The sequence below is a fragment of the Pogoniulus pusillus genome, chromosome 11, assembly GCF_015220805.1.
Source record: "Pogoniulus pusillus isolate bPogPus1 chromosome 11, bPogPus1.pri, whole genome shotgun sequence".
In the NCBI taxonomy this organism is placed as follows: Eukaryota; Metazoa; Chordata; class Aves; order Piciformes; family Lybiidae; genus Pogoniulus; species Pogoniulus pusillus.
In genome coordinates this window covers 3,362,526-3,387,614 of record NC_087274.1, presented here as the reverse complement: position 1 = coordinate 3,387,614, position 25,089 = coordinate 3,362,526, and the positions used below count along the sequence as shown (strand labels likewise).

At 51.0% G+C, this 25,089-nt stretch overlaps 1 protein-coding gene across 5 annotated transcripts in view; it reads left to right on the top strand.

The window, feature by feature from the left end:
* The window catches only part of PRKCA (protein kinase C alpha), a 242,300-nt gene that overhangs the window by 96,304 nt on the left and 120,907 nt on the right, over positions 1 to 25,089 (top strand). For all 5 annotated transcript variants that reach the window (XM_064150617.1, XM_064150619.1, XM_064150618.1 and 2 more), the window contains one exon: positions 6,776 to 6,858. In XM_064150617.1, coding sequence (XP_064006687.1) covers positions 6,776 to 6,858 — 83 coding nt within the window. The remainder of the gene's footprint in view (positions 1 to 6,775; positions 6,859 to 25,089) is intronic.

The window sequence follows — 25,089 nt, the reverse complement described above, 5'->3', positions numbered from 1 at the left end:
CCCCTGGTGCTGTCCCTGGGCATCACCGAGAACAAGCTGGCTCCATCCTCCTGCCTCTCACCTCTTACATGCTTATAAACATGAATGAAGTGTTGGAGAGAACAAATTGCCCTCTGTTGTGTGTCCTAAATCCCACCAGCCCCACAGTGCATCTTCTGCTTGTTTGCTGTGAGGATGCACAGAGTGCTCCTGGCCACATTCCTCCTTGTTCTCGTGTTGCCATTTAGCATTTTCTGCTCTCTGCAGCACTGCAGGGAGGGTGGGGGGTGAGGGAGCAGCCTGCTAGATGCAGCCTGCCAGCACACAACTAGCAGTTAGTCTGCTTTTGCCACACACAAGACCTGTTTTGTTCTCTCCCTTTCTCCCTGTGCCTTCCCCTCACCCCATCCCCGGGCTGCTCAGAGAACGTTTGCCACCACCAAGTCCAGAGCTGGAAAAGATAGAAGCTCACCACCACATCATGAATACCACAGATCAAAATCACTCTGTCAAAACATGAAAATACCTCACCAATTTTCTGTTTAGTTTTAACTGTCAGCCTCGAGACACCACTTGCTCTGCAGCTACTATGCATAATGTGTGCCAGCTCCTGTCTGCTTCCACCCTTGTTAAAATGTGAAGCAACAAATTCCCTGGCAGCCTCTGCAAGGCAGAGTGATGCAGCTCTCATTACAAGAAGGTGCTGAGCACAATGGGACTTCTCAACAGCTGCAGTGAGGGATGTGAAGCTATTCACTGCTTTTCAGAACAAGGAATCATAGGATCATAGGATCAGTCAGGGTGGGAAGGGATCACAAGGATCATTTAGTTCATCTACCCCCCCTGCCATGGGCTGGGACACCCTATCCTAGATCAGGCTGGCCTGGATGGAGCCTCAACTGCCTCCCTGGGCAACCCATTCCAGCCTCTCACCACTCTCATGCTCAACAACTTCATCCTCATGTCTAGGCTGACTCTCCCCACCTCCAGCTTTGCTCCATTCCCCCCACTTCTGTCACTCTCTGATAGCCTAAAAAGTCCCTCCCCAGCTTTTTTGTAGCCCCCTTCAGATCCTGGAAGGCCACAAGAAGGTCACCTGGGAGCCTCCTCTGCTCCAGCCTGCACAGCCCCAACTCTTTCAGTCTGTGCTCACAGCAGAGCTGCTGCAGCCCTCTCAGCATCCTCCTGGCCCTTCTCTGGACACACTCCAGCATCTCCACAGCCCTCTTGTCCCAGGGGCTCCAGAACTGGTTGCAGTTCTCCAGGTGGGGTCTCAGCAGAGCAGAGTAGAGAGGGAGAATCACCTCCCTGGCCCTGCTCAAGCACCACAGCCACTCTCCTCTTAAACACCTCCAGGGATGGTCACTCCACCACCTCCCTGGGCAGCCTGTGCCAGTGCCTGACCACCTGCTCAGGAAAGAGCTTCCTCCCAACAGCCAACCTAAACCTCCCCTGACTCAACTTGAGGCCATTTCCTCTTGTCCTAGCATTGGTAATTCATAGCATCTCAGAATCATAGAATCAGGCAGGGTTGGAAGGGGCCACAAGGAGCAGCCAGTTCCAACTCCCCTGCCATGCCCAGGGACACCCTACCCTAGAGCAGCCTTGGCCAGAGCCCCATCCAGCCTGGCCTTAAACACCTCCAGCCATGGAGCCTCAACCACCTCCCTGGGCAACCCATTCCAGCCTCTCACCACTCTCCTGCTCAGCAACTTCCTCCTCACCTCCAGCCTGACTCTCCCCACCTCCAGCTTTGTTCCATTCCCCCAAGTAAAGGAGCAAGAGGTTATTTTTCACAGCTCTGCTCCTAAAACAAGGCATCTTAATTTAAGCAGAGAACAGATTGCTTGCACATACCTGAGCTAACTACATTTTGAGATGGATTCTCTAACTCTGAAGTGCTTTGTGACACCCGGGGGGGGATTTTTGTGCTGAACTACACTCTTAAGAGCTGGATCTCAGCCTGATAATGTGGATGCTAAATTCTGTGTACAGGAATGGTTGCAGCAAGTTTGCAGATGACACCAAGCTGGGGGCAGATGTGACTGAGTTGGAGGGCAGAAGGGTTCTGCAGCAGGACCTTGACTGCCTGTACGGATGGGCAGAGTCCAATGGGATGGGGTTCAATAGCTCCAAGTGCTGGTGCTGCACTTTGGCTACAACAACCCCATGCAGAGATACAGGCTGGGGTCGGAGTGGCTGGAGAGCAGCCAGACAGAGAGAGATCTGGGGGTGCTGATTGATACCCGCCTGAACATGAGCCAGCAGTGTGCCCAGGTGGCCAAGAGAGCCAGTGGCATCCTGGCCTGCATCAGGAATGGTGTGGTCAGCAGGAGCAGGGAGATCATTCTGCCCCTGTACTCTGCACTGGTTAGACCACACCTTGAGTCCTGTGTTCAGTTCTGGGCCACCCAGTTTAGGAGGGACATTGAGATGCTTGAGCGTGTCCAGAGAAGGGCAACGAGGCTGGGGAGAGGCCTTGAGCACAGCCCTACGAGGAGAGGCTGAGGGAGCTGGGATTGGTTAGCCTGGAGAAGAGGAGGCTCAGGGGTGACCTTATTGCTGTCTACAACTACCTGAGGGGTGGTTGTGGCCATGAGGAGGTTGCTCTCTTCTCTCAGGTGGCCAGCACCAGAACAAGAGGACACAGCCTCAGGCTGTGCCAGGGGAGATTTAGGCTGGAGGTGAGGAGAAAGTTCTTCCCTGAGAGAGTCATTGGACACTGGAATGGGCTGCCCGGGGAGGTGGTGGAGTCGCCGTCCCTGGAGCTGTTCAAGGCAGGACTGGACGTGGCACTTGGTGCCATGGTCTGGCCTTGAGCTCTGTGGTAAAGGGTTGGACTTGATGATCTGTGAGGTCTCTTCCAACCCTGATGATACTGTGGTACTGTGATATTTTAGTTTACCCTTTTGCCTTCAGATGCCTGATTCCGTGGGAGCTGCCTGTTGTGTTGCTGATTCCACTGTTTATTTTTATGTCAAACTATCTGCTTCTCATTGGAGTAGCTTCAAACAGTGAGAAAGGTCTGGTGCTTTGGAATTGCTTACTGAGGAGCCAAGTTCCCTGCAGAAAGATAACCCAATACAAGTGGGACGTGAAGGGGAAAGCCTGTCCACGTTGAGGTGCACACAATAAGTCTGTCAGTAGACTGAACAGGAAGGGTTTAGAAAGTTCAGTGGTCAACACTGATGAGTGAACCTTTAATTGGCAGGGTTTGAAGTGGATCTTAATGACCAAAAGGACAAGCCTGCTTGTTTTGGCAGCTGGAGTGTGAGAAGCATCATTCCCATGGAAGTCAGTGGCTAAGGTTGTATGGTTCCATAACCATGGAACAAAGCTGCAGCCAAGAGTGGCACTTTTTTCTCCCCCCTACATAGTTATCTCAGCACTTCAGGTTTGGCATATTCAAAACAAGGTCAGCATTGTCTCCAGGTGAATAAATTCTTCAACAGGCTACAGGAGGCTGTCAGCTCAGAGCTATGATGTGACTACAGTGTTTCATAAATGCTGCCCAAAATAGGCACCAGGTCTGCAGGGTTTGGATAATGCACAGTCCTGCAGCATGAAGGCAGAGCTGGAGGAGCCAGTCTGGGTGCTACTCGAAAAGCAAGCTCCATTCTGCCACCTTCCCAGAGCTGTCTCTCAGCTCTTTTGCTGGGATGAGATTGAACAAGGCCAAGTGCAGGGTTCTACACATTGGCCCCAACAACCCCAAGCAGCACTACAGGCTGGAGAGCAGCCAAGCAGAGAGGGAGTTGGGGGTGCTGGGAGATATTAGCTGAAGCTGAGGCAGCAGTGCCCAGGTGGGCAGCAGAGCCAATGGCATCCTGGGCTGGCTCAGGAGCAGTGTGGGCAGCAGGACAAGGGAGGTTCTTCTGCCCCTGTGCTCAGCACTGCTCAGGCCACCCCTTGAGTGCTGTGTCCAGTTCTGGGCTCCTCAATTCAAGAGAGATGTTGAGGTGCTGGAAGGTGCCCAGAGAAGGGCAGCAAAGCTGGTGAGGAGCCTGGAACACAAACCCTATGAGGAGAGGCTGAGGGAGCTGGGGGTGTGCAGCCTGCAGCAGAGGAGGCTCAGGGCAGAGCTCATTGCTGCCTGCAGCTCCCTGAAGGGAGGCTGTAGCCAGGTGGGGTTGGGCTCTGCTGCAAGGCAGCCAGCAGCAGAATAAGGGGACACAGTCTCAAGTTGTGCCAGGGGAGGTCTAGGCTGGATGTTGTTAGGAGGTTGTTGTCAGAGAGGGTGATTGGCATTGGAATGGGCTGCCCAGGGAGGTGGTGGAGTTGCTGTGCCTGGAGGTGTTGAAGCCAAGCCTGGATGAGGCACTTAGTGCCATGGTCTGGTTGCTTTGCCAGGGCTGGGTGCTAGGTTGGGCTGGCTGAGCTTGGAGCTCTCTTCCAAGCTGCTTGATTTCATTGCATTTTGCAACTGTGTGATCTTTGCCCTACAAAAGCAATTAGTTGAGTTCTTTTTGTTCTCTGAAGGATGTTAACAAGCTTGGTTTTGAGTATGTGCACATGGTTTCTTCCTGCCACCATAAATCTGGCTGTTGTCTTCCAGAGTGGAAGGGTTGGAACCCGAACTACAATTTGGAAGTGCAAGAGTTTTCAGCTGCAAGTAGCATCAATAGCAACTGCCACTTAGTGCTCTTTCAGCTGGGAGAAACAAAACCATCAAAATGATAATTGTAAGGATTGGTTGGGATTTAGATTGATTAACAAACCAGACACACCAAGTGGGCAGCCAGAACCCTGGCTCGGGAGAAGTCGGCAGAGCTTATCTGGAAGCAGTGGAGTAAAGCCTGGTTTATTCCATGGGCCCAAAGAATAAACATATGTCACGTCAGAAATAGAACAGTTGGAAACAATTGCTGCATGGAGGGATGATGAAAAATAGCTGGGGAAGGAGAGAAGGATGATTAGAATTCCCTTAAAGCCAGACAGCTGACTTAAGGATGTAAATGAGGCCAGCCTGGCATTATGGTGGAAGCATCATTGTGTGAAGCTCTTGATAAATGTCTTTCTGAGCTCTCTTCATTAGGTGAAAGAAATTCATATGCATTCTAAATGGGAAAGAGAACTGTAAAGATGCCTCTTGAAATCAGTAAAGATGCCTCTTGAAATCAGTAAAGATGCCTCTTGAAATCAGCTGTTGAAAAGAAAGGCAAAACAAAAACTGAATGAAATTAATTGGGTTTGCACTAAAGTTGTGCAGCCTGGCTGAGGCACTTAGTGCCATGGTCTGGTTGACTGGCTAGGGCTGGGTGCCAGGTTGGACTGGCTGATCTTGGAGGTCTCTTCCAACCTGCTTGATTCTATGATTCTAACCCTTCTAATTGACTAACCCATGGCACTAAGTGCCTGCTCCAGCCTCCTCTTCAACACCTCCAGGGACGGTGGCTCCATCACCTCCCTGGGCAGCCCATTCCAGTGCCAATCTTTCTGTGAAGAACTTCTCCCTACCATCCAGCCTGATCCTGCCCTGGCACAGCTTGAGGCTGTGTCCTCTTGTTCTGTCCCTGGGTGTCTGGGAGAACAGATCAACCCCACCTGGCTACAGCCTCCTTTCAGGTAGTTGCAGAGAGCAGTAAGGTCTCCCCTGAGCCTTCTCTTCTCCTCTTCTCTCTTCTCTCTTCTCTCTTCTCTCTTCTCTCTTCTCTCTTCTCTCTTCTCTCTTCTCTCTTCTCTCTTCTCTCTTCTCTCTTCTCTCTTCTCTCTTCTCTCTTCTCTCTTCTCTCTTCTCTCTCTCTTCTCTTCTCTTCTCTTCTCTTCTCTTCTCTTCTCTTCTCTTCTCTTCTCTTCTCTTCTCTTCTCTTCTCTTCTCTTCTCTTCTCTTCTCTTCTCTTCTCTTCTCCTCTCCTCTCCCTTCCCTTCCCTTCCCTTCCCTTCCCTTCCCTTCCCTTCCCTTCCCTTCCCTTCCCTTCCCTTCCCTTCCCTTCCCTTCCCTTCCCTTCCCTTCCCTTCCCTTCCCTTCCCTTCCCTTCCCTTCCCTTCCCTTCTCCCTTCCCTTCTCCCTTCCCTTCTCCCTTCCCTTCTCCCTTCCCTTCTCCCTTCCCTTCTCCCTTCCCTTCTCCCTTCCCTTCTCCCTTCCCTTCTCCCTTCCCTTCTCCCTTCCCTTCTCCCTTCCCTTCTCCCTTCCCTTCTCCCTTCCCTTCTCCCTTCCCTTCTCCCTTCCCTTCTCCCTTCCCTTCTCCCTTCCCTTCTCCCTTCCCTTCTCCCTTCCCTTCTCCCTTCCCTTCTCCCTTCCCTTCTCCCTTCCCTTCTCCCTTCCCTTCTCCCTTCCCTTCTCCCTTCCCTTCTCCCTTCCCTTCTCCCTTCCCTTCTCCCTTCCCTTCTCCCTTCCCTTCTCCCTTCCCTTCTCCCTTCCCTTCTCCCTTCCCTTCTCCCTTCCCTTCTCCCTTCCCTTCTCCCTTCCCTTCTCCCTTCCCTTCTCCCTTCCCTTCTCCCTTCCCTTCTCCCTTCCCTTCTCCCTTCCCTTCTCCCTTCCCTTCTCCCTTCCCTTCTCCCTTCCCTTCTCCCTTCCCTTCCCTTCCCTTCCCTTCCCTTCCCTTCCCTTCCCTTCCCTTCCCTTCCCTTCCCTCTTAAGCATTAAAAGTAAAGGTGCAGATTTATCTCCTCTTTAGTGCTGCTCTCTACTTGCTGTCTGCCTTTCTAATGCGTCTCCACTTGACATTCTTCCTCTGACTTAGAGGGAAAGATCTGCCTGTAGGTTTTGTTTCCTCTGTTATTATGCTTGTTACAAGGCAAAAACTAAACCCCAGCTCTATGCCACTCTAACTGTTGGCTTCCCTTTTCTTCCTAGTTTGCTGTTTCGTGGTCCATAAGAGGTGCCATGAGTTTGTTACCTTCTCTTGTCCCGGGGCTGACAAAGGACCTGACACTGATGTAAGTACCTTGACACTTCATGTCTTGCTTTTACACCTGGCTTTATGTTACTGTCTAGCTGGTGAGGATGAATTACAAACACTACCAGTAGGCTCTCTCTGAGAGGTAGTTGTGGTCTGAGTGCATTGTACCAGTTCTGAAGTGAATATCTTTGGGCTGTGAGATCTATTTTTGGGGAGGAAAATAACAATGAATGTGTGATTGAGGACAATATCCCACAGGATGTGACAGGCCTGAGCTGTTTGCCCAAGCATGAAGTCAGAGGTTTAGGTTTTGTTTGCTTTATGTTGGATGTGGTTTATAGTAACAGTTCCCAGGAAAGGCTGAGGCTTTTTCTCAGCTCTCTTTGTACCAGTCTTACCTCAGGGTGTATCTTCAGACTTGACTCTGGTCCTTGTCCTTTGCACACAAGGCTCTTTATCCCAGATGTCCCCTGCAGGGACAGGCTGAGAGAGCTGGGGCTGTTTAGCCTGGGGGAGAGAAGGCTCTGAGGAGACCTAGGAGCAGCCTTCCAGTATGTCAGGGGGACTTCAAGAAGGCCAGGAAGGGACTTTTTACAAGGACTTGTAGTGATAGGGAAAGAGGGAATGGATTGCAGCTTGAGGAGGGCAGATTTAGACTGGAGATTAGGAAGAAAATCTTTCCACTGAGAGTGGAGAGACAGTGGCACAGGTTGCCCAAGGAGGTGGTGGATGTCCTCTCCCTGGAGACATTCAAGGCCAGGCTGGATGAGGCACTGAGCAACCTGGTCCAGTGAAAGGTGTGCCTTGGATTTTCCATACCTGGTTGTGATTTCAGCAGCAAGATGATTTTTGCCATTTAAGGCATTGTTCTGGTGTAGAGTTTGGGTTTTTTTTGGGGGAGGGAAAGTGCAAAGAAATGTGTGACCAGGTGGGGTTGGGCTCTTCTGCCAGGCAAGCAGCAAAAGAAGAAGGGGACACAGTCTCAAGTTGTGCCAGGGGAGGTCTAGGCTGGATGTTAGGAGGGAGTTGTTGTCAGAGAGAGTGATTGGCATTGGAATGGGCTGCCCAGGGAGGTGGTGGAGTCTCTGTCCCTGGGGGTGTTCAAGCCAAGCCTGGCTGGGGCACTTAGTGCCATGGTCTGGTTGCTTGGCCAGGGCTGGGTGCTAGGTTGGACTGGATGGTCTTGGAGGTCTCTTCCAACCTGGTTGCTTCTGTGATTCTATGTAGACATAGCATTTTTGGTCAACAGCAACCACCACCAGATTTTGCTTTCCCCACATCTGCTTGGATGCTTGAGCCACGTGTGCAGGGACTTGGTGTTGCCCTGCTGAAATAATGAGCTGCTCCTGTTTGTTCACATCACAATAACATGGCTTTGGGTTGGAGAAATTGTGCTTTACAGTGAAGTAATTTAACATCTGCTTATGGGAACAATACATTCCAAGTGTTCTTTGTCTGAGCAGCCCTGTTTTGTTTCTTGTAGCACATTCAGGCTATTATCCCTTCTGGTGAAATGCAGCAGAAGACTTTTCTGTCTAGGTTTTAATGAGCTTGGATTGTTTTAATAGGCCAGCCATGAGATCAGGGCACAATCTATGGGCAGAAGCTGGTAGGTGGGAGTTGGAAAACTTGAGATGGTAAAAAGTTTCCTTTGTGCAGGGGAATGCTGAAGGGCTGAGAAGAATGTTTAAAGCAGTTTATTTTTAAAATGGCTCACATTTTCTAACTCCCAAGTGCAGAGGAAGGATGCTGCAGTTAGGAGGAGTTATCACAGAGTCACAGAATTGCTTAGATGGAAAAAGCCCTTCAAGCTCATCGAGTCCAAGCATGAGTTTCACACTGACAAGTCCCTGACTAAACCAAACCTCTCAGCACATCTAAGCACTGTGAATCACTGTGGTTGGAAAGGACCACCAGGGTCAGCCAGTCCAACCTTCATCCCAGCAGCCTTCATCACCAGACCATAGCCTCAAGCACCACAGCCACTCTCCTCTTAAACACCTCCAGGGATGGAGACTCCACCACCTCCCTGGGCACCCTGTGCCAGTGCCTGACCACCCACTCAGGAAAGAACTTCCTCCCAACAGCCAACCTAAACCTCCCCTGACTCAACTTGAGGCCATTTCCTCTTGTCCTATCATTAGTAATTTGGAAGAAGAGGCCAGCTCCAGCCTCACTACAACCTCCTTTTAGGTAGTTGTAGAGGGCAATAAGGTCCCCTCTCAGCCTCCTCTTCTCCTCCATCAGCACAGCCCCAGGTCTCTCAGGCTCTCCTCATAACAGAGCTGTTCCATTCCCTTCAGCATCTCTGTGTCTCTGTGCTGGACTCTCTCAAGCAGTTCTATGTCCCTCTTGAACTGAGAGGCCCAGAACTGGACACAGCACTCCAGATGCAGCCTTGCCAGGGCAGAGTAGAGAGGCAGGAGAACCTCTCTCGACCTACTAACCACAGCCCTGCTAATCCACCCCAGGATGGCATTGCCCCTCCTGGCCACAAGAGCACATTGCTGGCTCGTGGTCAACCTCCCATCCAGTAGGACCCCCAGATCCTTTTCCCCATCACTGCCTTCCAACAGATCAGTCCCCAACCTATCCTGATCCCTGGGGTTGTTTTTTCCCAGGTGCCAGACTCTACCCTTGCCCATGTTGAATCTCATTACATTTCTCTCTGCCCAGCTCTCAGCCTTCCCAAGTCTCTCTGGATGGCAGCACAGCCTTCTTGTGTGGCAGCCACTCCACCCAGTTTGGTGCCATCAGCAAACTTGCTGGCAGTGCCCTCTGTGCCCTCATTCAAGTCGTTGATGAATACACTGAACAGAACTGGTCCCAGTCCTGACCCCATGTGAGACCATTTAATTTTATTGACTCCCTTCACGCTTCCAGAACCTGCTCTGTGGCAGGTTGTTAAGTCTTTAATACTACATTCCCTGATTTGTTGGGGTTTGTTGGCCTTTTATGATCAGGTTCCCTGCCTGGTGAATGTGGGGCAGGCTGTGGATGGAGTCTACCTGGACTGCAGCAAAGCCTTTGACACTGTCTGCCACAAGAAGCTCCTGGCCAAGCTGGCAGCTCATGGCTTGGACAGATTCACTCTGTGCTGGGTCAGGAACTGGCTGGATGGCAGAGCCCAGAGAGTGTTGGTGAATGGTGCCACATCCAGTTGGCAGCTGTGACTAGTGGTGTGCCCCAAGGATCAGTGCTGGGCACAGCCCTGTTCAATATCTTTATTGATGATCTGGATGAGGGGATTGAGTCCAGCATCAGTAAGTTTGCAGATGACACCAAGCTAGGAGCAGCTGTGGAGCTGTTGGAGGGTAGGAGAGCCCTGCAGAGGGACCTGGCCAGGCTGGATGGGTGGACAGAGGCCAATGGGATGAGATTGAACAAGGCCAAGTGCAGGGTTCTGCACTTTGGCCACAACAACTCCAAGCAGCACTACAGGCTGGGGACTGAGTGGCTGGAGAGCAGCCAGGAAGAAAGGGACCTGGGGGTGCTGGTAGAGAGTAGCTGAAGATGAGTCAGCAGTGTGCCCAGGTGGGCAGCAGAGCCAATGGCATCCTGGGCTGGCTCAGGAGCAGTGTGGGCAGCAGGACAAGGGAGGTTCTTCTGCCCCTGTGCTCAGCACTGCTCAGGCCACCTCTTGAGTGCTGTGTCCAGTTCTGGGCTCCTCCATTGCAGAGAGATGTTGAGGTGCTGGAAGGTGTTTGGAGAAGGGCAGCAAGGCTGGGGAGGGGCCTGGAGCAGAGCCCTGTGAGGAGAGGCTGAGGGAGCTGGGGGTGTGCAGCCTGCAGAAGAGGAGGCTCAGGGCAGAGCTCATTGCTGTCTGCAGCTACCTGAAGGGAGGCTGTAGCCAGGTGGGGTTGGGCTCTGCTGCCAGGCAAGCAGCAACAGAAGAAGGGGACACAGTCTCAAGCTGCACCAGGGGAGGTTCAGGCTGGATGTTGTTAGGAAGTTGTTGTCAGAGAGAGTGATTGGCATTGGAATGGGCTGCCCAGGGAGGTGGTGGAGTCACCGTGCCTGGAGGTGTTGAAGACAAACCTGGCTGAACCACTTAGTGCCATGGTCTGGTTGCTTGGCCAGGGCTGGGTGCTAGGTTGGGCTGGCTGAGCTTGGAGCTCTCTTCCAGCCTGCTTGATTCTCTGATTCTATGACAGAAATCAGCCTAATGCCCTTATTTTAGTATTTGGGTTACCAAATGATCGTTTTCAACACCTCAGCAGAGGCAGGAGCTCAAAGAACACTTTGAAGATTAAAAGCAAGCAGAAACTAAATTCATTTGATTAAAATGGTACTACAGTGGTGGCTCCCTGCTGCAGGGAGGGTTGCAGAATGTTACACTTTCATTTACTGAAATGTTTGACTCTGATGCCTGCCCTTTTACAGCTCTGTAAATTATTCCTACCTTAATCCAAGCCCAATTCTGCAGTGTGGTGTTCTAGAGAGCTTCTCAGGATAGTCAGCAGATCTTGAACCACTCAAAAAGCCCTTTTCCTAAATGCTTTTCATGCAGGTGCACAATTAATTTGCATGCTCAGATTCTCCAGTGTCTTCCTGTGATGTGGCCTTTCCAAGTCACTGTAGAAGTAATGTTGTCATTAATAGGCTGACATTTCCCAGAGCAGTAATTGTGCATTGCAGTGATTACATTCTGCAATGGTGTCTATGGCATATTGTAACAATGCTCTTACCTTATCCTGCACTTGCAGCATAAAGGAGGCAACCCTCACACAGCCACAAAGATGGTGAAGGGAATCGTGTCCAGTTCTGGGCCACTCAATTCAAGAGAGATGTTGAGGTGCTGGAAGGTGTTTGGAGAAGGGCAGCAAGGCTGGGGAGGGGCCTGGAGCACAGCCCTGTGAGGAGAGGCTGAGGGAGCTGGGGGTGTGCAGCCTGCAGCAGAGGAGGCTCAGGGCAGAGCTCATTGCTGCCTGCAGCTCCCTGAAGGGAGGCTGTAGCCAGGTGGGGTTGGGCTCTTCTGCCAGGCAAGCAGCAACAGAAGAAGGGGACACAGCCTCAAGCTGTGCCAGGGGTGGTCTAGGCTGGATGTTGTTAGGAAGTTGTTGTCAGAGAGAGTGATTGGCATTGGAATGGGCTGCCCAGGGAGGTGGTGGAGTTGCTGTGCCTGGAGGTGTTGAAGCAAAGCCTGGATGAGGCACTTAGTGCCATGGTCTGGTTGATTGGGTAGGGCTGGGTGCTAGGTTGGGACTGGCTGAGCTTGGAGGTCTCTTCCAACTTCCCTTCAGGGAGTTGTAGCCAGCAATGAGCTCTGCCCTGAGCCTTCTGTTCTGCAGGCTGCACACCCCCAGCTCCCTCAGCCTCTCCTCATAGGGTTTGTGTTCCAGGCTCCTCACCAGCTTACACCTCACCTAAATCATCACAAGGGAAATCTTCTTTCCTGTAAGGGTCCCAGAGCACTGGCACAGGCTGCCCAGAGAGGCTGTGGAGTCTCCTTCACTGGAGCCTTTCAGTGCCTGTCTGGATGTGTTCCTCTGTGATCTGTGTTAGATAGCATTGCCCTGCTCTGGCAGGGGGTTTGGACTTGATGATCTCCTTGGGTCCCTTCCAACCCTTGACATCCTGTGTGCCTGTGACCTCCAGGGACTGGGACCTCATGCAGAGCTTTTGGATCTAGACAATCTTTAAAGTATCACAGTATCACCAAGGTTGGAAGAGACCTCACAGATCATCAAGTCCAACCCTTTACCACAGAGCTCAAGGCTAGACCATGGCACCAAGTGCCACGTCCAACCTTGCCTTGAACTGCCCTAGGGACGACGACTCACTTTATGAATCCATTAATTCTTGGACAGAAAGAAACTGCCCAAGTGAAAGATAAACTCAATATTAATCACAGAGGTTTCTTCTTCTGTTCCAGGTAGTGCTGAAATTTTCTCCTTTTTATTCCTTTTTTTTTTCCCCTTCTCCTTTTCTATTTCTTTCTGGTATTTATTTTCTCTGCTGAGCCTTTAATTATGCTGCCAGACTGTTTGCATGTAGGAGACTGGTCTTAAGAGTGAAAAATTTAGTTGCCTGCTGGTCTTGGGCATTAAAAACCCAAACACACACACACATACACAGAGACAAAAATACCCAACCCAAATCCAGTCGAAAGACCCTGATGCAAAGGCAGTAACTGGGAGCAGAGTATTAAGACTTAGCACTAGTTAGAAGGGGATTCAGTCAGAAAGCTTTGCAGTCTTTTCCCAGGGATAATGAAGTGCAGCAGCAGGATGTGTTTGCTTTGCTTTGAACCATTTGGTTGTTTTTAGAATGAAGACCCAACCAACCCCCCAACCCACTATGTGCTAGTTTGAAGCTGGCTGGAATGTTTTGGGGAGAAGGATTAGATTACAGGCTGTGGAAGGAAAACAATGGTGAGGTCTGCTTCACTCATAGGCTTGCTGAGATGTATGAGAACAAGAATCAAAACGTGGATAAGGCACTTCTCCTGCTGGAGAGCTCTGAGCTGCATCTCTCTAACCTCACCCTCTGTTTCTCTGGCTAATCCACTTTGCTTCCTAACCCCCTGGCCAAACCTCCATTCTTCCTTGGGACTGGGGTAAGGTTGAGAGGGGTAGGGGGAAGCTGAAAGGGTGGTTGGGAGCCCCTCCTGGGGACTCAGGTTTCTGGGAGGGCTGCTGTGTGTCTACATTACCTTCTACCTTGTGTATTTCTGTATGTACTGTAACCATCTGCTTGTATATTGAGCTCAGCTGGAAATAATCAGCTTCATTTAATTTCCAGAGCCATCTGAGTCTAGTCTGGGTGATTTCCAAAGTGGGGGGGGGAGGCAGGGAACAGCCAAACCATCACCCACTATAATCTGTGCTTGCCATCATGAGCGACCTGACCAACAAACAGGTATCACTCAGGGATGTGACCATTGGCTTATTTAGGTTGGAAAAGACCTTTAAGATCATTGAGTCATGAGGAGAAGCTTCTTTCCTGTAAGAGTCACAGAGCACTGGAACAGGCTCCCAGAGAGGTTGTGGAGTCTCCTTCTCTGGAGCCTTTCAAGCCCTGTCTGGATGCATTCCTGTGTGACCTGCACTAGATTATGGTCCTGCTCTGGCAGGAGATTGGACTTGATGATCTCTGGAGATCACTTCTGACCACTTATATCCTGTGGTCCTGTGAGTCCAACCATCACCAAGGGGTTTTTTAAGCTAATCTGGATCATGGATAATAAACAATCCTGTCCTAGAAAAAAAATTACATGAAAAATCTCATCACAAAAGACAGACAAAGGCAGGAAGTGGCTGAGAGCAGCCAGGAAGAAAGGGATCTGGGGTACTGGTGGATGCTCCTGTCACCCAAGTCCATCCACTCAGGTTCATTACTGCTTGCTTTGCCAATACTGCTGGGCCACACTCCAAGAGTTTGGGCTGTTAGTCACTGCAATAAAAGACCAATGCATCTTAATCAATGCAGGCTTCCAAACATGAAACATTTCCTGAAGTTGTGGTTGAAACACTCCCATGTAAAACTCATATTCCCCCTACAGGAGAAGAGTTGTTTTCTTTCATCCCCCAAGCTAGGAGCAGCTGTGGAGCTGTTGCAGGGTAGGAGAGCCCTGCAGAGGGACCTGGCCAGGCTGCATGGGTGGGCAGAGGCCAGTAGGATGAGATTGAACAAGGCCAAGTGCAGGGTTCTACACTTTGGCCACAACAACCCCAAGCAGCACTAGAGGCTGGGGACAGAGTGGCTGAGAGCAGCCAGGCAGAGAGGGACCTGGGAGTAGGGGTGGATAGTAGGCTGAAGATGAGGCAGCAGTGCCCAGGTGGGAAGCAGAGCCAATGGCATCCTGGGCTGGCTCAGGAGCAGTGTGGGCAGCAGGACAAGGGAGGTTCTTCTGCCCCTCTGCTCAGCACTGCTCAGGCCACACCATGAGTGCTGTGTCCAGTTCTGGGCTCCTCAATTCAAGAGAGATGTTGAGGTGCTGGAAGGTGTTTGGAGAAGGGCAGCAAGGCTGGGGAGGGGCCTGGAGCAGAGCCCTGTGAGGAGAGGCTGAGGGAGCTGGGGGTGTGCAGCCTGCAGCAGAGGAGGCTCAGGGCAGAGCTCATTGCTGTCTGCAGCTGCCTGCAGGGAGTCTGTAGCCAGGTGGGGTTGGGCTCTGCTGCCAGGCAAGCAGCAACAGAAGAAGGGGACACAGTCTCAAGCTGTGCCAGGGGAGGTCTAAGCTGCATGTTAGGAGGAAGTTGTTGTCAGAGAGAGTGATTGGCATTGGAATGGGCTGCCCAGGGAGGTGGTGGAGTTGCTGTCCCTGGAAGTGTTGAAGCCAAGCCTGGCTGGGGCACTTAGTGCCATGGTCTGGTTGCTTGGCCAGGGCTGGGTGCTAGGTTGGGCTGGCTGAGCTTGGAGGTCTCTTCAACCTGCTTGGTTCTATGATTCTGGATTCTGTGATTCTTGTGGTGCCTTCCCACCCTGACTGCTTCTCTGATTCTATGAAAATGAGAGTCAGTTCAATACAGAAATTGTACAGGACAGGGAGGATCTTTTTATTTCCCCAAAGCAGCATTTTATTTCTCGTGGTTACTCTGACTTCTGCATCTCTGCAGAGTATCTGAAGTGGTGTGTGGAGAAAGAAAGGGTTCATGCTTATGGGCTTTGACTTCACAGCCCTAAAAATTAACAGTAGGGAAAACTTGCTTATATAACATCTTTCTTTTACTCCCCCCCCCCTTGTTTTTAATGGTGCTGTGCACAGCTGGAATGGCTCATGAGCAGGTGGGTGTTGGGTATTTTGACAATGAACTTTTAACTTGAAAAGATTCAGTCCTGAGGTAGGATTTCTTTTGAAGGGAAGAGAAATGAAAGAAGGAAATCTGCCCCAAGGGGCCCTCCACATCCTGAGTGTATCTGCTGCTTGCCTTCAGCTGGCATCTGAAGGAAGTTCATGTGTGTGCTAGGGTGGATGCTCCTCAGCTTCCTCCCTCAAGTGCTCCTCAACTTGAACAGTATCTTACATCCCTTGACTTTCCTCTCCCCTTCCCAGACACTCCAGAATCCCAGTCTTATTTTCCCAACCCTCTCAACAAACAGACTCCAGCCATATGTCACCCTCCCCACCTTATGTTCATCAGCAGTTGGCAGGCGCTGCCTGTGCTCAGGAACTTGCTCCTCACCTGCCTGTGGGTGGTTTCCCACTGCTCAGTGCCTGTGCCCAGTTTATTTACTGCTCTCCCAGCTCCTTTGGGGCTGGCTTTTAATTGCCTGTAGCTGGCTGTGGCAGAGGCATTCGTGGCACTGCTCACCTAAAAGCTTTCAGTGCAGTAGCTGGGAAGCAGCTTTCCAGGTTAGTTGAAAGCAGTTCGTGTGCTTGAAGATGTTTGCATTCATCATCCACTGAGAGCATTTACAGCTTCAATTCCTAAATGAAAGCACAGGCTCCTTTTATTGCACCTGCAGTGACTTTTAAGGTAGAGTGAATGATCCTCAAGGAAATCAGAGCTAAATTACAAGGGAAGAGGTTCATGAAGGTTTAGAACTACTTTAATCCCCAGCCCTCCCCTCTGCAACACAGTTCTGGAGTTGAGTCTCTTAGTTTTGTCCATCTGCAGAGGATGCTTGGAAAAATTGTACTGCAGTGCTGGAAAGAGCTGTCTGAAGCCTCCCTTATAGACACCCCACTCACAGGAAATCCGTGCTGGGTGGCTGCCCACGCAGAGAGTGTGACTCCAGAGCCACATCTGCTCAGCTCTTCCACGGCAGCCCTTGCAGCCTGCAGCCTGTGGAGCTTGCACCTTGCGCTGGCTGTGTGCTCTCCTGTCCTGTTATGGCCTCTGAGCCTTGGAAGTTCATGCTTTTGAAAGCTTTGGGCTCCTCAAGTCAAGAGAGATGTTGAGATGCTGGAAGGTGTTTGGAGAAGGGCAGCAAGGCTGGGGAGGGCCTGGAGCAGAGCCCTGTGAGGAGAGGCTGAGGGAGCTGGGGGTGTGCAGCCTGCAGCAGAGGAGGCTCAGGGCAGAGCTCATTGCTGCCTGCAGCTGCCTGCAGGGAGGCTGTAGCCAGGTGGGGTTGGGCTCTGCTGCCAGGCAAGCAGCAACAGAAGAAGGGGACACAGTCTCAAGTTGTGGCAGGGCAGGTCTAGGCTGGATGTTGTTAGGAAGTTGTTGTCAGAGAGAGTGATTGGCATTGGAATGGGCTGCCCAGGGAGGTGGTGGAGTCACTGTGCCTGGAGGTGTTGAAGCCAAGCCTGGCTGGGGCACTTAGTGCCATGGTCTAGTTGCTTGGCCAGGGCTGGGTGCTAGGTTGGCCTGGCTGAGCTTGGAGCTCTCTTCCAACCTGCTTGATTCTACAGAGAAGATAAATTCCAGTTTCCTCAATCCAGAATCATTCAAAAGCTGTTTGTCACCAAGAAAAGCAGGATGAGCATTGTCATTTTCCAGGCCTTGGCTGTGCAGTGGATGGTGTGGGGTGGGTGATGCACATACGGGTTAATAGTGAAAGAGAGGCAGTTCTGCTGAGAGAGTCAGGAGAGTTTGGTAAGTGCTGAGTCTAAAAATATCCCTGATTTTCATAAGTTAGCACTGGAGAACAATTAGGCAGAGCTATTACAAAAGGAGAACTCTCAGCAAAGTTATTCCCAGTAGTACAGAGAGATCTTGTTGATAGGGCTGCAGCGTTCACAGCAGTAACTACAACTGATACTGAGCAATCTGCAGGCTCTGCATTTCACCATCAAAACCTTTTCTGATTCTCCAAATTGAAGTGGATGATATTCTAACAGCCTTTATTTTTTTATTGTGCAGTTTAAGTTGAATTTCATGGGTTTCTTTGTCCTCTTATACTTAGCCTTTGCAAAAGTTATCATAGAACCCTAGAATCAGTCAGGGCTGGAAGGGACCACAAGGATCAGCCAGTTCCAATTCCTCTGCCATGGGCAGGGACACCCTACCCTAGGTCAGGCTGGCCACAGCCTCAAATTGGTGGTGTCAAGCTTTAGATCTATATATAATGGAAGTTGGGACTTATGGGGGGAAGAATCATAGGATGGTTTAGGTTGGAAGGGACCTCAAAGCTCAGCCAGTTCCAAGCCCCTGCCATAGGCAGGGACACCTCCCATTTTAACAGGTTGCTCAAGACCTCATCCAACCTGGCTTTGAACACCTCCCTGGGCAACCTGTGCCAGTGTCTCACCACCCTCACTGCAAACAACTTCTTCCTAACATCCACTTTCAATCTCCCCTCTGCCAGTTCAAACCCATTCCTCCTCACCCTGGCATTACAAGACCTTGTCAGTAGTCCCTCCCCAGCCCTCCTGATGCCCCCTTCAGATACTGGAAGGCCACTCCAAGGTCTCCTTGAAGCCTTCTCCTCTCCAGGCTGCAGAGCCCCAACTCTCTCAGCCTGTGCTCACAGCAGAGCTGCTGCAGCCCTCTCAGCATCTTGGTGGCCTCCTCTGGACTGGCTCCAACAGTTCCATGTCCTGCTTGTGCTGGGGGCTCCAGAACTGCTCCCAGGACTGCAGGTGGGGTCTGAGAAGAGCAGAGCCAAGGGGCAGAATCCCCTCCCTTGCCCTGTGCCCACACTGCTCTTGCTGCAGCCCAGCACAGGGTTGTGTCTGGGCTGCACTCCCACTGCAGGCTGCTGTTGAGCTGTTCATCACCCCAGACCCCAAGGTCTTTTTCCTCAGGTCTGCTCTCAGCCATTGAATGCTTCAGACTTACTAATAATCTGCTTTCTCACACGAGGTGTCCTGTTTGATGTGTACCACAGACATTTCTATCAGGGTTCCACCCCCACAATCAGGTTTTTATAGTCTCCTCCTGGCACACTACACTTATTCAGGAGAGGGAAGATCCACAGCCCCAGACCACTGTGAAAACCTTAGAATCATAGAATCAAGCAGGTTGGAAGAGACCTCCAAGCTCAGCCAGGCCAACCTAGCACCCAGCCCTATCCAGTCAACCAGACCATGGCACCGAGTGCCTCATCCAGGCTTTACTTGAAGACCTCAAGGGACAGTGCCTTGCTGAATGCCAGGCAGTTTTAGCACTGGCTTGTGTTTTGAGGTGGTAGTTCTTGCACCAAAATTAGCTGGAATCTTAATTTGGAATAAAAGGAGTGGGCTGATTTTGAAAAGCACTGTGGATCCCACAGGCTACAAATGATTCTGGTGTGTGTCAGCAGAGAGCAAAACTTGCTCCCTGGATGGTGTTGGTAGCTGTTTCCTTGGGGTGCTGGAAGAATCCTGCTGCTTGGTGCTGAGTTAGAAGTGGTAAAGCTTCGGGTTGTCAGTAGCAGTCACACAGCTCCAGTAAAGCACCTGTGGTGCTGGGGGAGGAAAGAACAACTTGTACTGTACTCAGCACTGGTCAGGCCACAGCTTGAGTACTGTGCCCAGTTCTGGGCTCCTCAGTTCAGGGCAGAGCTCATTGCTGGCTACAACTCCCTGAAGGGAGGCTGTAGCCAGGTGGGGTTGGGCTCTTCTGCCAGGCAAGCAGCAACAGAACAAGGGGACACAGTGTGAAGCTGTGCCAGGGCAGGTCTAGGCTGGATGTTAGGAGGAAGTTGTTGGCAGAGAGTGATTGGCATTGGAATGGGCTGCCCAGGGAGGTGGTGGAGTGGCTGTGGCTGGAGGTGTAGAAGCCAAGCCTGGATGAGGCACTTAGTGACATGGTCTGGTTGACTGGATAGGGCTGGGTGCTAGGTTGGCCTGGATGATCTTGGAGCTCTCTTCCAACCTGCTTGATTCTATCATTCTATGATTAGAATAGTATCATAGAATCATAGAATGGTTTAGGTTGGAAGTGACCTCAAAGCTCAGCCAGTTCCACCCCCCTGCCATAGGCAGGGACACCTCCCACTAGAGGTCCCTTCCAACCTATTTGGTTCTATGATTCTACTTTGTAGGAGAGGACAAGTTCCTATTATCAGTCAAGATGTTTTGACCTTGGAAGAGAGGGATGAAAGAGAAAAGAGGAAAAGCAGGGAGGAGAGGTAGAGACACATCCTGGCTGGCAAGAGAGCAGCTGCCATCCTCTTCCGTCTGAGCTCTGTTTGTCTAACTGATCCTGGTAAAGCATTAGGGTAGCTTTGCATAAACAACAGCAGTTCAGTTTCACTCTTGGGTGTGCTTTTGTCTTGTGTTTGTTTCCTGTTGATTTTCTGCCCTCTGTTATTGGGCTGAAGCTCTTAGGAGTTGCAAACAATTAATGGGGTTTATCTGCAGGCTTTAGGAGAGCTTGGGTTTGGCAGTGAGCTCTGGGCAGGTGATTATCACACTCACAAAATAGTTGCTCCTTTTCATATTGGCTGGGGTTTAATAACAACCCAGCCAAAGTGGGTGCAGACAGGTCTTGAACCTGCACTGAGTGGTACCCAAATCCTGCTGCTTCTCTTGAGTTCATCTTACATCAACCATGATTCCCCCCACAACCTGAGTTCTGCTGTTCGTTTGCAGCCTGTGCAGTCAGTGAAACTTACAGCTCAAAGCACCAGTTTCTGTAGGTTGAGCTCACAAACTAAAAGCAAAAGCATATCATAGAATCATAGAATCAAGCAAGTTAGAAGAGACCTCCAAGCTCATCCACTCCAACCTAGCACCCAGCCCTGGCCAACCAACCAGACCATGGCACTAAGTGCCCCAGCCAGGCTTGGCTTCAACACCTCCAGGGAAAGAGACTCCACCACCTCCCTGGGCAGCCCATTCCAATGCCAATCACTCTCTCTGACAACAACTTCCTCCTAACATCCAGCCTAGACCTGCCCTGGCACAACTTGAGACTGTGTCCCCTTATTCTGCTGCTGGCTGCCTGGCAGCAGAGCCCAACCCCACCTGGCTACAGCCTCCCTTCAGGTAGCTGCAGGCAGCAATGAGGTCTGCCCTGAGCCTCCTCTGCTGCAGGCTGCACCCCCCCAGCTCCCTCAGCCTCTCCTCACAGGGCTCTGCTCCAGGCCCCTCCCCAGCCTTGCTGCCCTTCTCCAAACACCTTCCAGCACCTCAACATCTCTCTGCAATGGAGGAGCCCAGAACTGGGCACAGCACTCAAGGTGTGGCCTGAGCAGTGCTGAGCACAGGGGCAGAAGAACCTCTTTTGTCCTGCTGCCCACACTGCTCCTGAGCCAGCCCAGGATGCCATTGGCTCTGATGCCCACCTGGGCACTGCTGCCTCATCTTCAGCCTTCTATCCACCAGCACCCCCAGCTCCCTCTCCTCTTGGCTGCTTTCCAGCCCATCTGTCCCCATCCTGTAGTGCTGCTTGGGGTTGTTGTGACCAAAGTGCAGAACCCTGCACTTGGCCTTCTTCAATCTCATCCCCTTGGCCTCTGCCCACCCATGCAGCCTGGCCAGGTCCCTCTGCAGGGCTCTGCTACCTTCCAACAGATCAACAGCTGCTCCTAGCTTGGTGTCATCTGCAAACTTACTGATGCTGGACTCAATCCCCTGCTCCAGATCATCAGTAAAGATATTGAACAGGACTGGGCCCAGCACTGATCCTTGGATCTAGACCATAAATTCTGATAATGAGAATTTCATAGATCTAAGAGTCAGGGTCTCATTTTGTTGTTGTTTCCCCCCCCCCTTCTTTTGGTCCCCATGAGAAGGGTACTTGCTGAAAAGAGGGATGAAAGAAATCTCTGTGTTGGGAAAACCATTGTAATCTGTAACAAAGCTACCTTCAGGTCTGTTTCTATGGCAACAAGAGCATCAGACCAGCAGAGAATGGACCAGAAAGGAGATAAAAGCCTCCATAAAAATAGTTATTAAAAGCATATGCAGACCTTTCTGTTTCTTTGCTTAAAAAAACCCCAAACCCAGAAAAGCCAAATACTTTGAGTTGTTTCAAACCTGGTTATTGTGTTATTATAGTAGCTATTTGGGTGAGGACTGAGAGAATAATAGCAAATGGTTTACTTTTTGGCCATTCATTAGAAGGCTTAGTAAAAATATAATTGAAATCTCAAATCTAAGCTTGCTAGGAAGAATTTAACTTCTACAGTTATTTCTATCAGCCCCCTCTAAAAAATAAACCCAAATCATTTTCTGAACCTTAGGTTCTTCATTCTTTCTGATGGAAGTGATCATGAGGTGGGAAATTTATTTAGTTGAGGCAATTAGAGAGGCAGGAGGTATAAAATAAGTTGTTAACTTTGTCTCTGGAAAGCCCTGCCCACAAGCCCAGAGAGTGCTGGTGGATGGTGCCACATCCAGCTGGCAGCTGGCACCAGTGGTGTGCCCCAGGGGTCAGTGCTGGGCCCAGTCCTGTTCAGCATCTTTATTGATGATCTGGATGAGGGGATTGAGTCCAGCATCAGTAAGTTTGCAGATGACACCAAGCTAGGAGCAGCTGTGGAGCCGTTGGAGGGTAGGAGAGCCCTGCAGAGGGACCTGGCCAGGCTGGATGGGTGGGCAGAGGCCAATGGGATGAGATTGAAGAAGGCCAAGTGCAGGGTTCTGCACTTTGGCCACAACAACCCCAAGCAGCACTACAGGCTGGGGACAGAGTGGCTGAGAGCAGCCAGGAAGAAAGGGAGCTGGGGGTGCTGGTGGATAGTAGGCTGAAGCTGAGGCAGCAGTGAGCCCAGGTGGGCAGCAGAGCCAATGGCATCCTGGGCTGGCTCAGGAGCAGTGTGGGCAGCAGGACAAGGGAGGTTCTTCTGCCCCTGTGCTCAGCACTGCTCAGGCCACCCCTGGAGTGCTGTGTCCAGTTCTGGGCTCCTCCATTGCAGAGAGATGTTGAGATGCTGGAAGGTGTTTGGAGAAGGGCAGCAAGGCTGGGGAGGGTCCTGGAGCAGAGCCCTGTGAGGAGAGGCTGAGGGAGCTGGGGGTGTGCAGCCTGCAGCAGAGGAGGCTCAGGGCAGAGCTCATTGCTGTCTACAGCTGCCTGAAGGGAGGTTGTAGCCAGGTGGGGTTGGGCTCTGCTGCCAGGCAAGCAGCAACAGAACAAGGGGACACAGTCTCAAGTTGTGGCAGGGGAGGTCTAGTCTGGATGTTAGGAGGAAGTTGTTGTCAGAGAGAGTGATTGGCATTGGAATGGGCTGCCCAGGGAGGTGGTGGAGTCTCTGTCCCTGGAGGTGTTGAAGCCAAGCCTGGCTGGGGCACTTAGTGCCATGGTCCAGTTGCTTGGCCAGGGCTGGGTGCTAGGTTGGGCTGGCTGAGCTTGGAGGTCTCTTCCAACCTGCTTGATTCTATGATTCTGTGAAATCCTTCCTTTAGTCAAAATCACTTTTCTTTTCCAAGGACTCTGTTAGTCCCTGCAGCTTGACCTACTTACTCCTGAGTCGTGTTGTACTGTTACAGCTGAGGCTCCAAATCCCATCCCATGACACACATTAGCAGCATTCCTCTTTTACCCTATTAAGCAGTGAGTTTCATTTCTCTTCTCCTTCTCAAAGTTTATTCAGTTTGTCTTCTTGGCCGTCTTCTACCAAGTGGATTTCAGTTCTCAGTGGTGAGATCTAATGAATATTGGAAGCTAGAATAGGAGAGTTGAACAAGCTCCACTGGCACTGTCCTGATAGCTCCCAAATGGTTCTGTCCTCTAAGAGGTGAAAGAGGAAGGAAAACGCTTTTGGAGATGCAAACCCCCAAAAGATAGGAGAATGGCAGCTGGAATAGGAGAGTTGAACAAGCTCCATTGGCACTATCCTGATAGCTCCCAAATGGTTCTGTCCTGTAAGAGGTGAAAGAGGAAGGAAAACGCTTTTGGAGATGCAAACCCCCAAAAGATAGGAGAATGGCAGCTGGAATAGGAGAGTTGAACAAGCTCCACTGGCACTGTCCTGATAGCTCTCAAATGGCTCTGTCCTCTAAGGGGTGAAAGAGGAAGGAAAATGCTTTTGGAGAAGCAAACCCCCAAAAGATAGGAGAATGGCAGCTGGAATAGGAGAGTTGAACAAGCTCCACTGGCACTGTCCTGATAGCTCTCAAATGGCTCTGTCCTCTAAGGGGTGAAAGAGGAAGGAAAATGCTTTTGGAGAAGCAAACCCCCAAAAGATAGGAGAATGGCAGCTGGAATAGGAGAGTTGAACAAGCTCCACTGGCACTATCCTGATAGCTCCCAAATGGTTCTGTCGTCTAAGAGGTGAAAGAGGAAGGAAAATGCTTTTGGAGATGCAAACCCCCAAAAGATAGGAGAATGGCAGCTGGAATAGGAGAGTTGAACAAGCTCCACTGGCACTGTCCTGATAGCTCCTAAATGGTTCTGTCCTGTAAGGGGTGAAAGAGGAAGGAAAATGCTTTTGGAGAAGCAAAACCCAAAACTATAAGAGAGGATAAAAAAAACCCCAAACAGTCAAAATGAGCTTTTAGGAGCAATATGTAATCCTTCAGAGTTTTGTCCAACAGCTGTCACTTATATCTTCATGTGCCAAGAGCATGATTGGAGCATTCAGGAAAACAAAAGGAGCTCTGCAATCAGCAGACTTTGTGCACTGTTCCTGCATGGAGGGGATTGGCAATAAATCATGTGAAAGACTTTGGTCAGCCACAGATGGGTCTGTATTTAATGTGCTTGAATTAGACATAGGCCACACAGAGGTAGAATGAAGAGAAACAGACAGACACTTTCTGTGATTTGCATTGTTTGCTGGAGGCAAATGAGAGTGAGGGGAGATAGAAAATGTTCTCTTTCATCATTCCACACTGATCCTTTGCTCTTCTGTGAGAAGGTGCAGCTGTTTACTGATCTTACCAGCTCAAACTGAAGCAAAGCAGCTCCTAATCATAGTATAGTAGTAGTATCATCAGGGTTGGAAGAGACCTCACAGACCATCAAGTCCAACCTTTTACCACAGAGCTCAAGGCCAGACCATGGCACCAAGTGCCACGTCCAATCCTGCCTTGAACTGCCCCAGGGACGGCGACTCCACCACCTCCCCGGGCAGCCCATTCCAGTGTCCAATGACTCTCTCAGGGAAGAACTTTCTCCTCACCTCCAGCCTAAATCTCCCCTGGTGCAGCCTGAGGCTGTGTCCTCTCGTTCTGGTGCTGGCCACCTGAGAGAAGAGAGCAACCTCCTCCTGGCCACAAACACCCCTCAGGTAGCTGTAGACAGCTATAAGGTCACCCCTGAGCCTCCTCTTCTCCAGGCTAACCAATCCCAGCTCCCTCAGCCTCTCCTCGTAGGGCTGTGCTCAAGGCCTCTCCCCAGCCTCGTTGCCCTTCTCTGGACATGCTCAAGCATCTCAATGTCCCTCCTAAACTGGGGGGCCCAGAACTGAACACAGTACTCAAGGTGTGGTCTAACCAGTGCAGAGTACAGGGGCAGAATGACCTCCCTGCTCCTGCTGACCACACCATTCCTGATGCAGGCCAGGATGCCAC